At 42.0% G+C, this 16,596-nt stretch overlaps 1 protein-coding gene across 1 annotated transcript in view; it reads right to left on the reverse strand.

The window, feature by feature from the left end:
- RETREG2 (reticulophagy regulator family member 2) overlaps window positions 1–12,025 on the reverse strand; it is a 75,303-nt gene extending 63,278 nt beyond the window's left edge. Inside the window, exon 1 of the mRNA XM_033945806.1 lies at window positions 11,804–12,025. Within this exon, the coding sequence (XP_033801697.1) occupies window positions 11,804–11,979 (176 nt within the window). The 5' untranslated portion in view covers window positions 11,980–12,025. The remainder of the gene's footprint in view (window positions 1–11,803) is intronic.
- Between the last annotated feature and the right edge of the window lie 4,571 nt (window positions 12,026–16,596).

Here is a 16,596-nt window from a genome sequence, read left to right on the forward strand (position 1 = left end):
CAGATGCTAAGGGGTGAGAACTGTAGAACACAAAGCGAGGGTAGAAGAAGCAGAGGGATCTGGGGGGCTGAACCTATCAGGGAAGGGAAAGGTGAGAGAGCTGGAGAGGGTAGAACTTAATGAGGGAAAAAGCTGGAGGGGGGATTTCATTCCTGGGGGACGAGAAGGAATTATGTACAAAACAAAATTACATATGAAATATGCAGAATCTTCAAAACATTTGCACAGATTTAAGAACATATAAGAACAGCCATACTGGGTCTGTTTAGCCCAACAGTAGCTAATCCAGGTCACAAGTACCTGGCAGAAACCCAAATAACAGCAATATTCCAGAATCTCAAAGAGTAGCAACATTGCAGAACCCCAAATAGTAGCAACATTCCATGTGGAATTCCTAAGAGTAGCGAGATTCCATGCTAGCGATCCCAGGGCAAGCAGTGGCTTCTCCAAGAAGTAGCAATAATACAGTAGAAGTATATTGGATAAATCAGGGAAAGGGGGAGGCCTTATGGTCAAATACAACCATAAGAACATAAGAATTGCCGCTGATGGGTCAGACCTGTGGTCCATCGTGCCCAGCAGTCCGCTCATGTGGCAGCCCTCTGGTCAAAGACCAGCGCCCTAACTGAGAGTAGCCCTACCTGCATATGTTCTGGTTCAGCATGCACTTGTCTAACTTTGTCTTGAATCCCTGGAGGGTGTTTTCCCCTATGACAGCCTGCGGAAGAGCGTTCCAGTTTTCTACCACTCTCTGAGTGAAGAAGAACTTTCTTACGTTCGTACGGAATCTATCCCCTTTCAATTATAGAGAGTGCCCTCTCGTTCTCCCTACCTTGGAGAGGGTGAACAACCTGTCCTTATTTACTAAGTCTATTCTCTTCAGGACCTTGAATTTTTCGATCATGTCCCCTCTCAATCTCCTCTGTTCAAGGGAGAAAAGGCCCAGTTTCTCTAATCTTTCACTATACGGCAACTCCTCCAGCCCCTTAACCATCTTAGTCGCCCTTCTCTGGACCCTTTCAAGTAGCATCATGTCCTCTTCTTCATGTACGGTGACCAGTGCTGGACGCAGTACTCCAGGTGAGGGCGCACCATGGCCCAGTACAGCGGCATGATAACCTTCTCCGATCTGTTTGTGATCCCCTTATCATTCCTAGCATTCTGTTCGCCCTTTTTGCCACTGCCGCACATTACATGGATGGCTTCATAGACTTGTCGATCATAACTCCCAAGTCTCTTTCCTGGGATGTCTCTCCAAATACCGCCCCGGACATCCTGTATTCGTGCATAAGATTTTTGTTACCTACATGCATCACTTTACACTTATCCACGTTGAACCTCATCTGCCATGTTGATGCCCATTCCTCGAGCCTGATTATGTCACGTTGCAGATCTTCGCAATCCCCCTGTGTCTTCACTACTCTGAATAACTTTGTATCGTTCGCAAATTTAATCACCTCACTCGTCATACCAATGTCTAGATCATTTATAAAGTGTTGAAGAGCACGGGTCCAAGCACCAAGCCCTGCGGCATCCCACATGTTCTTCTTAATTAGTGCATCTACATAGCAACAAGCATTTTTTATATAATTATTGAAATTCTCTTTTTGGTATCTTATCAGTATTTTTTTATTTTTATTATGGATAGGGACCTCAATTTGGCCTGTGAGCCATCTATGAAGGGAGGGGAAGAGTCTTAAGAGGCAGAGAGAAACTATGGACAGTATCAGGCATGTTAACAGTCTCTGTTTTCTTTCCCTTCCTGTGGTTCACTGAAGAGATATGAGAAAGAGCAAAGCATTCAAAAAATACATCTAAACAGAAAGAAGAAAGGAAATAAGACTATTGCTTAGTCAGTACAAACAGGATAATATTTTTACACATGTAAGTAAATAAGAAAACTCTTCAAGGAGAATAATACTGCAGGATTAGAAGAGGCCAACACTTTTGACTCAGTATTTACACTAGAAGGAACAAAATGCACCGAGGCTTTGCAATCTGATGGGATTCTGAAGGAGCTCAAGAAAGTGTCTATTGTATCCATTACAAATCTGATTCAGACATGAGAGGATCCAGGAGGCTGAAGAGTACATATGCTACCTCTTCATGAAGAGTTGTTGGTCTCCCTCCTCAGCAGCATTCTTTCTTTTCTTCCCATCCTATGACTCCTCAGAGGACTGGTCCCACCTTTATAATGGCAGGACTATTTCTATCAGCCCAACTTGGTTACACATGGAGCTACCTTGCCATTAGCTTGCAAATGGGCTCTGCCTACCTATATCCAATTACTTGACCGGGGCCATTTGGTCCCACCCCAGCCCCACAGTTTAGTAGTGGGTTCTTCCTTTATGCTTCCTCCATTCACTTGGCATTCTTCCTACATGGTCCATGTTTTAGTTTGGTAAGGGTCTCTTCCCAGCCAACTCTTCAGTTGGCATAGACTATTTCTCACTCTTCCCCTCTCAGCTTGAAAGAGGATTATTATATTCTTCACTAAGGTTTGCAAGAAACCTTTTCCTTCACAACCACTTAGACTGTCATGTGGCTTGTGCCTCCTCTTCCAGCACTTCAAAAGAAATCAAAACCTTGTTATTCAAAAAATTTATCATAACACATCTCCATGACTATCCCCACTCTTGTAAATTTCCCATCAAAGTCTCAACCATGTAAACAGCACTGTAATTTTCCTGGAAATGTCCAGTTATCTTTTTTTGTAATCCGCCTAGAGCTGCAAGGTATTGGCGGAATAGAAGTCACTAATGTAATATGCTCTTTCATTCCTCCCTTCTCCTTTGCTTGCTAAAGAGCTCTTCCTCCTTTAGCATCGTAAAGGGCTTTTCGCCTCTTCCTGTCTCCCCCACCTTCCAGCATGTAAACTGTAAACTAAAGGAGGGAAAGTTTTATTTAAATTTTGATACATTACATTACATTAGGGATTTCTATTCCGCCATTACCTTGCGGTTCAAGGCGGATTACAAAAGGTTAATTTAAAAAGATAGAATTACAATGATTAGCTAGAGAGGTAAGTTGTAGATCTTAAGAGCATTTAGAGGTCGTGTTGTTATTGCTGTTTCAGGAATTTCTTGAAAAGTGTGGTTTTTATTTCTTTTCTGAACGTCCTATAGTCTGGGGTGGTCATCAGGAGGTTGGAGATCTGGTTGTCCAGTCTTGCGGCTTGAGTGGCTAGGAGGCCGTCGTGTAGTTTTGTTCTTTTTACTTCTTTGATTGGGGGGGGTATGAATGGGGAGTGTGTTTTTCTGTGTCTGGTACTGGGTGCTTGGATGAGGCGATTGTTCAGGTATGATGGGCTGTCTCCGTGTAGGGTTTTAAATAATATGCAGTAGAATTTGAATTGGATTCTTTCTTGGATTGGGAGCCAGTGTGAGTTGATGAAGGCTTCAGTGATGTGGTCATGTTTTTTCAATGAGTAGATGAGTCTCAAAGCTGTATTTTGGATTGTTTGGAGTTGTCTTATCGTAGTTGCAGGACATGGAAGGAAGAGTATGTTACAGTAGTCCAATATACCTAGTATTAGGGATTGTACTATAAGTTGGAATTGTGTTCTTTCAAAGAATTTTCGGACTTGTCTCAGGTTTCTCATGATTGCGAATGATTTTTGAATTGTTTTATTTATTTGCGGTTGCATTGTGCAGCATCTGTCTATGGTCATGCCTAGTAGTTTTATGGTGGTTTGGATGGGATATTTGGTTGTGTTTATGTCTAGGATGGTTGTGGTTTGGATCTTGTCATTTTCTAGGAGGATGAATTTGGTTTTGTCTTGGTTGAGTTTAAGTTTGTGATTTTCCATCCAGGTTGTGACTGCTTCAAGTGTTTGGTGAAGTTTGTCTGTCATGGTAGGTTTAGAATGATCGTATGGGATGAGGATGGTGATGTCATCCGCATAACTATAGGAGGTTATGCCTAGATTATCCAGATGCGTTCCTAGAGAAGCAGTGTAGAGATTGAAGAGGGTAGGGGATAGTGGAGATCCTTGTGGTACGCCGCAGGGGTTTGACCAGGATTCTGACTTTTCTTTGTTTGATTTTACACTGTAGGTTCTGAGTTTTAGGAATCCTTCAAACCAGGAGTATACTTTATCTGAGATGCCTATTGCATCTAAGATCTGTAGAAGGATGTTGTGGTCTACTAGGTCGAATGCCGCCGATAGGTCCAGTTGTATGAGTAGCATTTTTTTCCCTGTACTAAGTTGTTGTCTGACGGTATCCATAAGGGAGCCTAGTAGTGTCTCTGTGCTGAAGTTTGTTCTGAAGCCTGATTGCATGGGGTGGAGTAGGTTATGGTCCTCTATGTAATTGGTGAGGAGTTTGGCTACTAGGCCTTCTATAATTTTGACATATAGCGGAATTGAGGCTATAGGTCTAAAGTTAGATGGGAGGTTTTGTGGTGCTTTTGGGTCTTTCTGGATAGGGGTGATGACAATTTCGCTGAGGTCAGCAGGGAATGTGCCTTCTGTGAGCGTGAATTGGATCCATTGTAGAGTTATGGTGCGGAATTTTACACTAGAGGTGGTAAGGAGATATGAGGGGCAATGGTTGAGGTCACAGGAGGCATGGCTGTATTTTTTGTAGAATTTGTTGAATTCTGACCATTGTATGTTAGGGAATTGAGTCCAGATTCTGTCTGCTGCGATTGCCTCTTTTCCTGTAGGGTGGATTGTGATTGGATTTTGATGGGATGGATTAAGGATGAGTGTGGCTCTGGTGTTGGTGATTTTGTTCTTGAAGTGTTCTGCTAAGAGGGTGGGTGATGGTGGAGGTGTGTTAGTGGTGGTAGTGTATGATTTGGTGTCTGTTAATTCTTTCAGGATTTGGAATATTTTTTTGGAATCTTGGGTTTCCGTGCCTATGAGATTAGTATAGTAGCTTTTCCTCTTATCTTTTAGTAGATTTTTGTATTGTTTGTTGATTTTTTTCCAGTCGGTTTTTGTTTGATCTTGGTTCTTTTTTCTCCATTTTCTTTCTAATCTTCTACACTGTCTTTTGAGTTGGAGTAATTCATTATCAAACCATTGGTCTGATTTCCTGCTGGTTCTGGTTTTGGTTTGTAGGGGTGCCAGATCATCAAGGATGTTGGTGGATACATTTTTCCAGTGGGAGATGAAGTTTTTTGGGTCGCAGTCTTGGATAGTTTCGTCTACATTTGACCAGAAAATGGTTGGGTCGATATGTTTGCGTGAGGTATATGTGGTTTTTTTTGATTGAGGTGTGTGTTTGGTCTTGGTCCAATTGATGTTGAAGTTATAAATGTAGTGGTCTGACCATAGGGATGGGGACCATGTTCCGTTAGGAGTTTGGATTGCTGGATTGGATGGTTGGTGAGACATGAATGCAGCAATGTCCAGTTGATGACCTTTTTCATGAGTGGTTTGTGGGTTTAGGATCTGGAAGGATAAGGCATTGAGGAAGGATAGACAGTTATTTGCTGGTGTGGAGGTTGTGTCTTCTAGGTGTAGGTTTAGGTCTCCTAGGATGAGGTTATATTCAGCTGTTAGTGAGTTTAGGTAGATGAAGTTTTCAAATTCAGGTCTCACTGTGGTCCAGTTTCCTGGTGTTATGTAGCAGAGCAAGCAGTTTAGAGAGTTTTTTAGTGTTGGGTTTGTGAGTTGACACGCTAGGAAATCCATTTGTGGAGTGGATGTTTTCTCAAGTATGTTTAGAGTTAGGGAGTTCTTGAATATTATTGCTAGTCCTCCTCCTCTTTTTTTCTCTCTGCAGGTTACTGTTATTTTGTATCCTGGCGGGCATACTTCTTTTATTCTAGGGTCTGTGTCTGAGGTTAACCAGGTTTCAGCTAGCAAACCAGGCAACTTCCCTCTCTACCTTTACCATAGCAAAGAGCTCTTCTCCCGCTTCTCCTCCATCTTTTAGCATAGCAGGGGCTTTCACCCCTCTTTTCTCACCCCCCTTCTCTTATAGCATATCAAAATATAAGATTATCAATACTGGGTCAGACTAATGATCAATCTAGCCCAGTATTCTGTTTTCAACAGAAGCCAATCCAGGAAACAAGTACCTGGCAGAACCCCACACAGTAACAACAACAACATAAGGCAAAAAGTGGCTTCTCCCATGTCTGCTTCAGGCTATGGAGTTTTCCTTCAGGAACTCAGCCAAACTTTTTTTTAAACCCTGCTGGGCCAACTGCTGTTACCACTTCCTCTGGAAGCAAGATCCAGAGCTTAACTATTCTTTTGAGTGAAAAAAATATTTCCTCCTATTTGTTATAGAATTATTTTCATGTAAAATTCCCATTTCCCATTTAAACCTATCTTCTGTCTCTCCAATAACCAATTCCTAATTCATAAAAAATTGTTTCCTATCCCATGACTATGGACAATTACAGGGCCCCTTTTACTAAGCTGCGCTAGCGGTTTTAGTGCATGCTGCATTGCTGCGCGTGCTAGATGCTAACGCCAGCATTGAGCTGGCATTAGTTCTTGGCGCGTAGCGTGGGGTTAGCGCGTGCGGCAATGCAGGTACGCTAAAAACATTAGCGCACCTTAGTAAAAGGAGCCTTTAGTGACAGATTACAGATCTCCAACAGCAGATTAGTAATTTCATGTCTGAATTCTTTCAGTACCCTAGGATGTATACCATCTGGACCAGGTGATCTATCACTCTTTTAACTTGTCAATTTGGTTCAGTATGTTTTCCAGGTTCACCGAGATTTCTTTCAGTTCCTCTACACCAGGGGTGTCAAAGTCCCTCCTCGAGGGCTGCAATCCAGTCGGGATTTCAGGATTTCTCCAATGAATATGCATGAGATCTATTAGCATACAATGAAAGCAGTGCATGCAAATAGATCTCATGCATATTCATTGGGGAAATCCTGAAAACCCGACTGGATTGCGGCCTTCAAGGAGGGACTTTGACACCCCTGCTCTACACCATCACCCTTGAAAAACATTTCTGGTATAGGCAGATCTCTTACATCATCTTTTGTAAAGACTGAAGCAAATAATTCATTCAGTCTCTCCACTATGGCCTTATCCTCCCTGAGTGTTCCTTTTGCTCCTTGATGATCTAATGGTCCAACAGATTCCCTCACAAGCTTTCCACTTCTGATGTACCCCCCACATTATAGAGAAAACTTAACTTTTTCTGAAAAAATCGGGAAAAAGTTAAGTTTACTCTATAATGGAGGGTTCCAACCCCCCAAACCCCCCTCCAACGGCAGCGCAAAGACTATGAAGTAAACTGGGGGGGGGGGTTCCCCATTCACACCCCGCATCGGAGCTCTTTAAAAGTAAGTTTTTCGCCGGCGCGCTGGTGTCTTGCGCCAAATTGTCTGCGTTGCAATGTCGGCGCGCAAATGACTATGAACCCTTATATAGTGCTGAAAGACGTACACAATGCTGTCCATGTTGACTTTTAATAGAAGAACTTATAATCTAACTTGAACAGACACATATAGAGTTAAGGATGCAGAACCCAAGGTAAGTGGATTTAGGAGTCGAAAGCAGTCTCAAAGAGGGCCTTCAACATTGCCAGAGAAAGAGTCCACCGTAGGGATTTGGGCAGCTTGTTCCAAGCATATGGCGCAGCAAGATAGAAGGGACGGAGTATGGAGTTGGCGGAGGAAGAAAAGTGCAGATAGGAGGGACTTACCAGCTGAGCGGAGATCACGGCAGGGAATATAGAGGGAGATAAGTGAAGAGAGATAATGAGGGGCGGCTAAGTGAGTGCATTTGCAGGTCAGCAAGAGGAGTTTGAATTGTGTTCAAAAATGGATGGGAAGCCAATCAATTGATTTTAAGAGAAGGGTAATGTGAGTATAGCGACTCCCACTGAATATGAGTCATGCAGCTGAATTCTGGACAGATTGGACGGGGAGTGATATGCCTAAGTGGAAGGCCTGAGAGTAGCGGGTTGCAGCAGTCCAAGCGTAAGCTGATAAGGGTGTGGATAAATGTCCTGTTTCAACAGTATCCTTCAAGAATACTCCACACCAAACCATGTGTTCCTCGATAACTGCTGGTATTCCTTCCCACCCCATCTTAGAGTAGCTTTTAAGCTATCTCCTTTTAAAATAAGAACATAAGAATAGCCTTACTGGATCAGACCAATGAACCAAGAAGCCTAGTAACCCATTCTCACGGTAGCCCCAGCAGCCTGATTCCATCCTAGTTGAGGTGGACTCTATCCTTGTTGGTGGAGAAGCAGCCTAATGATTAGTGCAGTAGGCTGAGAACCTGGGTTCAATTCCCACTGCAGCTCCTTGTGACCCTGGGCAATTCACCTATTTCTCCATTGACCCAGTACAAGATTTAGATTATGAGCTCACTAGGAACAAAAGAGGTACTTGTATATATGTAAAAGGGTCAAAAAAAGTAGGGATGCAGAGATATTTCCACATGGAATGCTTTCATTCAGGGACTTTATTCAGGAATTTTCTGAAAACCGACTCAACATGGCCAGCATTGTGGCACTTAGCAAAGTGCTTTCTTCAGGAGTTATGATGTACAATTCTATGTGCATGTGTTGACTGCCTAATTTTATAAAGGTTTGTATTGCAGCAGTTCTGCAGGATTTTTTTCCCCATCGGCATGCAGAACTGATGCTGCGATACAAAGCTTTATGAAATTAGGCAGTCAACACAGGTTCATAGAATTGTATATTGTGACCCTTCCTTTTGTATTTCCCCTATATGGTTCTCTTTCCTATTTTATAATGTAATTCTTTACCTTAATCCTATCATTCCAGTAGGTCCTGTATGTTTTAATGTATTTTACCCTATTTTATTATGTAGGAACCGCTTAGAAGACTGACAGGCGTTATACAATCTGTTTGTCTTGCTATAGAACATAGTAACATAGTAGATGATGGCAGATAAAGACTCGAATTGCCCATCTAGTCTGCCCAACCTGATTCAATTTAAATTTTTAAATTTTTTTCTTCTTAGCTATTTCTGGGCAAGAATCCAAAGCTTTACCCTGCACTGTGCTTGGGTTCCAACTGCCGAAATCTCTGTTAAGACTTACTCCAGCCCATCTACACCCTCCCAGCCATTGAAGCCCTCCCCTGCCCATCCTCCACCAAACGGCCATACACAGACACAGACCATGCAAGTCTGCCCAGTAACTGGCCTTAGTTCAATATTTAATACTATTTTCTGATTCTAAATCCTCTGTGTTCATCCCACGCTTCTTTGAACTCAGTCACAGTTTTACTCTCCACCACCTCTCTCGGGAGCGCATTCCAGGCATCCACTACCCTCTCGGTAAAGTAGAATTTCCTATCATTGTCCCTGAAACTACCATCCCTCAACTTCAAATTATGTTCTCTGGTTTTACCATTTTCCTTTCTCTGGAAAATATTTTGTTCTACGTTAATACCCTTGAAGTATTTAAACGTCTGCATCATATCTCCCCTGTTTCTCCTTTCCTCTAGGGTATACATATTCAGGGCTTCCAGTCTCTCCTCATACGTCTTCTGGCGCAAGCCTCCTATCATTTTCATCGCTCTCCTCTGGACCGCCTCAAGTCTTCTTACGTCCTTCTTAGTCTCTCCTATCTCACTTTCATGTTTACCATATGCTCAACTACATATGATTCCTGATACATCCACTACTATTATTGCCACAGTTCATGCGATCCAACATTTTGATTCAATTACTCATCAAAATAGATGGCACACCACTTCATCTCCCCTTTGGTACAATTGTGAACTCCAAATTGACGATCAACCTATTCATTGGCGTTCTTGGATGAACAGAGGGATTTGGTTGTTGGATCAGGTTCTTGATAATATCCTCTTGTCCTTCTCTCATATTATAATTAAGTTTGCTATTCCCGTGCCAGAATTTTTCTACTAGCTATAACTATCTCACTGCATTAAGAAATGCTCACCTTTCTTCTCCGAATATCCTAATTTGTCCGCTTTTCTCTCATTTTCTTGTTTAGAATTCACTCGACAGTGCAGATCCATTTTCTATAAAGAATTACGCTCCAAACTCTATCCCAGGTCTAAAAGATCCACAGATGTATGGTCCAATGAGACATCTTAGACAGGTTCCTCAAAGAAATGGGAAACAAACTTTACCAAGATTCTTTGCCTCACAGCATCCTCTGGTGTCTCCCAGTCTTTATATTTTTATCGTATAAAGCTTTCTGGACTCCGAATAAGATGTTCCGAGCTGGCCTCCTAGACTCAAATGCAACTCCGGTCCTTGAGTGAGAGTACTCAAGAAATGGACTTGGGGGTAATAGTGGACAAGACAATGACAATGAAGCTGTTGGCATAGTGCGCAGCGGCCACTAAGAATGCTAGGTACTATCAAGAAAAGTATTACAACCAGAATGAAAAAAGTTATCCTGCTATTGTATCGGGTGATGGTACGTCCGCATCTGGAGTACCGTGTCCAATATCGGTCGCCGTACCTTAAGAAGGATATGGCGATACTCGAGAGGGTTGAGGAGAGCGACACGTTTGATAAAAGGTATGGAAAACTTTTCATACACTGAGAGACTGGAGAAACTTGGGCTCTTTTCCCTGGAGAATTGAATTAGAGGGGATATGATAGAGACTTAGAAGATCATGAAGGGCATAGAGAGAGTAGAGAGGGTCAGATTCTTCAAACTTTCAAAAACCACAAGAACGAGAGGGCATTTGGAAAAGTTGAAAGGGGACAGATTCAAAACCAATGTTAGGAAGTTTTTCTTCACCCAACGGGTGGTGGACACCTGGAATGTGCTTCCAGAGGGCGTGATAGGACAGAGTACGGTACTAGGGTTCAAGAAGGGATTGGACAATTTTCTGAAGGAAAAGGGTATAGAGGGGTACAGATAGAGGACTATTATACAGGTCCTGGACCTGTTGGGCACGATGGACCTCTGGTCTGACCCAGCGGAGGCACTTCTTATGTTCTTAATCCAGTTGGGTTTTCAGAATTTCCCCAATGCATATGCATGAGATCTATTTGCATGCACCGCTTTCAATGCATATGCATTGGGAAAATCCAGAAAATCCAACTGGATTCTGACCCTCGAGAACCAGTTTCCCCACCCGTGCTCTAATATCTGCTGGCACTCGGACTCGGGAGACTTACATCACGTGATTTTTCTTGCCCTAATATTGCTATCTTTTGGTGTCAAGTGTGGCGTATGATCAACCAGATTCTCTCGTTACAATCTGAACTCAACAGCGATATACTCATTTTCAGAACTCTGGCGAATGGAGATTTTCTATCCAGTTGGCAGAAATCCTTACTTAATATCCTACTAGCAATTAGCATAATTGGACGTCTGAACACCACGTGATAGAATCCAATAGACAAACCGTAGTCACTGAACTATGGGCCCCCCCCCCCCCTAGTGAACGTCACTCAACAACCAATGGCATTTCCACCGTACCTGGCGGCAGTATTAATGGTACTGAAATATTCCATTCTATCGATTTTACTGGTGACATAAGCAGTGCCTCTGCTGGGTCAGACCAGAGGTCCATCCAGTCCAGGACCTGTATAGTGATCCTCTATCTATCCCCTTTTCCTTCTTGAACCCCAGTAGCGTACTCTGTGGTATGAGGCTCTCTGGAAGCGCATTGCAGGCGTCCACCACCCTTTGGGTGAAGAAGAACTTGCTAGCATTGGCTCTCAATCTGTCCCTCTCCACTTTCTCCATGATCTTGTCCCCTGGGTCCAGTCTTGACTATTAGGGGAATTGTCTACCCTTTGGGGGAGTTTTCAAAAGCTGCCAAAGTCCCCGAGTTGCTCAACCTCCAGTGGCTCCTCCCCCTTTGGGCTTGTTGGGGGAGGGGCTCCCCTCCCCCCCCCCCTTATTTACCAGAAGGCTCCGTTGAGCGCGGCGGCCGTGAGGAGGCTGTAGAGCGGCCGCTCCCAGACCAGCAGGCGCTGGAGCTCGGCGAGCAGCGCCTCCCAGCGGCGGAGGCGGGCGCGGAGGGTGTCGGCCAGGCGCTGGACGTCCTGCTCGGCCTCCGGGGAAGCCTGGGCGCTCTCCATGATGCGCGAGCCGGGGACGAGGGGGGGGGGCGGGGAAGGGGAAACGGAAGCGGCTGCGCGCGAGGCCGGAGCGCGTGACGGCGCAGCGCCAGTCACGTGACGGGAGCGGGCGGACGTTTTCCTTGCTTTGCCTCTGATTGGCGGAGCGCTGGGCACGTGGCCTCTCAAGACGGCTGCGCGGGAAAACGCGCGCGACAGGCCCGAGAGTCTGAACCGTCTCCTCACGCTTCCGTTACCGCAGTGTCGCCTCTCCCCCGGCAGCGGCCAAATCACCACTTTGAAACTGCCTTCACCCACTAGACGCTGAAATGTCCTCTCTAAATGACATTGTAAGCTCTTCGGAGCAGGGACTATAGAAATAACAAATAGTAGTAGCGTACAGTTCAGGCTCCTATTGCTGGGTTCATTATGCTGCCCCTCAATATCTCTCGTTCCTCAGATAAGTCGCTCTTACCGTTTCCCTTCTAAACTAAACCTTAAGTTTATATTCCGCATCATCTCCAGGGCTCGGCATGGTTTTCAAGAACTTAAAATATAGGAAGAGAAGGAAAAAAAAGGTTTACATGAACTTATATATAGAAGAGAAGAGTAACTCCAGACTTCGTTCCTTGCTGCCCTCTATGCCTGGAATAAATCACCCGAGTTTACCCGCCAAGCCCCTTCCCTAAAAGAAGATTGAAAACCCACCTTTTTCATGTAACCTTCAATCTAGAACCCTATTCTCTGCCCTCCAACCCACAGATTAACCCTTCCCCTTAACTGGATCTATGTTTGTCTTGTCTGTTTAGATTGTAAGCTCTTTGGAGCAGGGACTGTCTTCTTTGTGTACGTCTGGTAGCACATTAGAAATAATTTATAGTAGTAGTAATAGTATTTACCGCCTGCCTTCTCCTTAGGATTTCTCCTTGAACTGCCTTTCTGTTTTTTCTCTCATCTGTCACTTGGAGGATTTACCAGCCAAGATTTTCAGCTGCTAATTATGCTAGGAACTTGACCGTGTAACTCACGTATAAACTGGGCTCACTGGAGGCTGCTTTTGGCTGTTGCTGGCATTTGGATGTCAGGGTGCCGATCCCATGATGTGACACACAGGAGGCTGTTATTCAATTAACTCCTGGCAGAATTCTGCCGTTTCAACAATAATCTTGCAAATTATAATTCAGAATTTAAGTGCAGTCGGGTACTGTCATTAAATTAAACAACCGGGTTTGCCACCTCATGCTCTCTCCACACCCTCCCGCCAACACCATCATTCCCTTTTCATGGTCAACTTGTAACAGATGACTGGGAATAAACCAGTAAAGTTTCAAGTTTATTTCAGTTTGATGTAATGCTTAAAATACTTCTTAAGTGGTTTACATAAAACAGACACAAGGGAGCCTGTTCTCAACCTTCTTTTTTTTATTTTTATAAATCTTTATTAATTTTCAGTCTTTGACAATGCATTACAAATAATATAACATAAAAAGATTACACAAAATGCACCATTCTCACACAAATATTAAAGAAAACAATCATTTCCCCACCCTTCTCCCAATTATTTATATACCAAATCATATTATGTATTACAACATTATAATTAAATAATTTTTAATCTTCAAATAAAAATCCCTCCCTCCCTTCCCCCCCACCCTGGATGTGCAAGGAAATCTAAAAAAGAAAAGATACATTACCATTTTTGTATGTTAACAAATTCAGTCAATGGGCTCCATACTTTATTAAATGCGTTACTAAAACCCGAACATTCCGCATGCATTCTTTCATATTTATATGTATTACATACACTTGCCCACTTGTGTAATTAAGTCTGTCATGACATTTCCAGTTTTTCGTGATCATTTGGATGGCTATTCCTGTTATGATCAATAAATGACGGCTTTTATATTTATCCAAAACAGGCTTTACCTGTAACAATGTGCCACAAATTACGACTTCATAAGATAAAGAAATAGATGAATCAAGAATAAGATTTATTTGTCCCCAAATTGACCTCCAGAAATCAAGTATCACTGGACAAAAATATAACAGATGATCAAGAGTCCTATATTAATATGACAAATGCCAGCATCTATTAGACTTAGAATTATCCAACTTTTGTAATCGAACTGGGGGTCCAAAAAATCCTATGCAATAAAAATAACCATGTTTGCCTCATAGATGCTGATGCTGTACATTTCAACCTCCAAGTCCAAATTCGAGGCCATCGAGATTCAGAAATATACTGTTTTATCTCGATGCTCCAAATATCCCTGATACTATTTTTTGGCTTTTTATTTAAGAATTGAGAAATTAATTTATACCACTGGGCGGCCTGATGTCCTACTAGATCTGTTTGGTAGTAAAGGATCTGCAAGCTATAATAAGTTTTTAAGTTTTTCCATTCAGGGAACCCACTTTGAATGGCCTGCTTCAGCTGCAACCCCTTATATTGTTGAGATTTTAAAATGCCAAATGATTTCTGCAGCTGTGAAAAATCAAGCAGTTTCCCATTGGATATAACATCATCCAATGTCTGAATACCTGCCTGCATCCAATTCTTCCAGGCAATCCCAGTCCTGCCTATTTGAATCTTGGAATTTAACCATAAGGACTGCAAAGTAGATTTCACTATAGGAACATCTGTTAGTTTATCAATTAATTTAATTGTTTTCCATGTATCCAATATAATTTGGTTGTCCTTAGCATATCTGGGTATTTTGATACTTAATATATGAGATAGTCTCATAGGGGACATAATTTTCCATTCTAGATTTAACCAATCTGGATAATGCTCAGTGAGCTCGGGAAGGATCCAATACATTCCTTGGCGCATTATATAGGCCTGATGATACCTATAAAAATTGGGGAAATTTATCCCACCCTCCGTAATCGGCTTTTGTAAAGATACTAAAGAAATTCTCACATTTTTCCCTAGCCAAACAAATTTTGTCAGAATACTATTTAACTTTTTGTAAAAGGACCCCTGAAAATAAACCGGTAACATGCCCATTTGGTAACAAACCACAGGCAAAACCATCATTTTTATTGTCTGAACTCTTCCCCCACCAAGACAGATGTAATGGGTTCCAAAGCTCACACATTTCTGAGACCTTTAGCAATAAGGATTTTTCATTTACTTGCATCGTTTCTTCCAACGTCTTCTGAATCCAAATACCTAAATATTTTATATCTCCTTCCTTCCAAAGAAAAGGGAACATGTCAAATAATCCTTTGGAACAGTGAACGTTTAAAGGAAGAACCTCTGATTTACTCCAGTTAATCTTATATTCAGAAAATTTTCCAAATCTATCAATCAACTCAAGTAAATGTGTAATGGTTGTTCCTGAATTTTTCAAATGAAGCAAAATATCTGCATAAGCAGAGACTTTGTATTCCCGACCTGCATAAAGAATACCCTGAATCTCCTTTGCCTGTTGAATAGCTAATAACAAGGGTTCCAGAACAATATCAAACAGCAAAGGAGATAAAGGACAACCTTGCCTAACCCCCCTCTCTAGATGAAAATGTTCTGAAAAAGTATTATTAATATACAATCTAGCATAAGAGGAGCTATACAAGGTTTGAATCATTTGTATAAAACCAGAACCAATACCAAACCAATCCATTGCCTGATACATGAAGATCCACTCTACACAATCAAAGGCCTTCTCTGCATCCAAGGGTCAGATCCTCCATATCTTTTGATAAATTTAACATATGCAAAGCTAATCTGGTGTTGTTAGAAGAATGCCTCTGAGCAATGAACCCCATTTGGTGCATTCCAATAATATAAGGGAGAGCTTTGGCAAAGCGTAAAGCTAATAACTTGGCCAGAAGTTTTCCATCCACATTTATCAATGAAATAGGCCTGTAATTTGAAACCAACATAGGATCTTTATTTGGCTTTGGCAAAACAATAGTTAAGGATTCTGCCATAGTACCTAATATGCAACCTTTAGTCAGTTGAGCCTGATATAACTTTAACAAATAAGGTAATAGGGTAATTTGAAATGACTGGTAAAATTCAACAGTGAAACCATCACCACCTGGAGCGGATCCAAGTCTAAGGGGCTTCAATGCTTTTTGAAGCTCTTTCAGTGATATAGGTGCCTCAAGACTTCTCATATGCTCAGGAATTTTAGGTCCCTCAATTTCAAAAACTAAATCTTCAGTTTCTTTAGTTGAATAAAGCTCAGAAGAGTATAAATTTGGGTAAAAATTTAAAAATTGTTTAAAAATATTTCCAGTTTGGGAGTGTTTATCTCCCCTATCATCTTTAATTGCAAGAATTTTTACTTTCCTTTTTTTCGCTTTAAGATATTGGCCAATAATCTTCCCGCTTTATTCGAATTTCCATAATACAGAGCTTGTTGAGAAAACAGATCTTTTCTGGCCATCTGTGAAGAAATCTCATTATATTTATATTTGGCTTTTAAGAGGGCCTGTAAAGTAGTATGTTCCCATTTCGCAGCCAAATTGACCTCCAATTCTTTAATATCCTTTTCCAAATTAAAAAATTCCTTTTTAAGCTGTTTCCTAACGTGCTGAATATGAAATGATCTGCTCTCTCATAGTAGCTTTAAAAGCATTCCATAATGTTTCTAATGAGATTTCTTCTGAGGCATTAAATTGAAAAAA

The sequence above is a fragment of the Geotrypetes seraphini genome, chromosome 5 (assembly GCF_902459505.1).
Source record: "Geotrypetes seraphini chromosome 5, aGeoSer1.1, whole genome shotgun sequence".
Classification (NCBI taxonomy): Eukaryota; Metazoa; Chordata; class Amphibia; order Gymnophiona; family Dermophiidae; genus Geotrypetes; species Geotrypetes seraphini.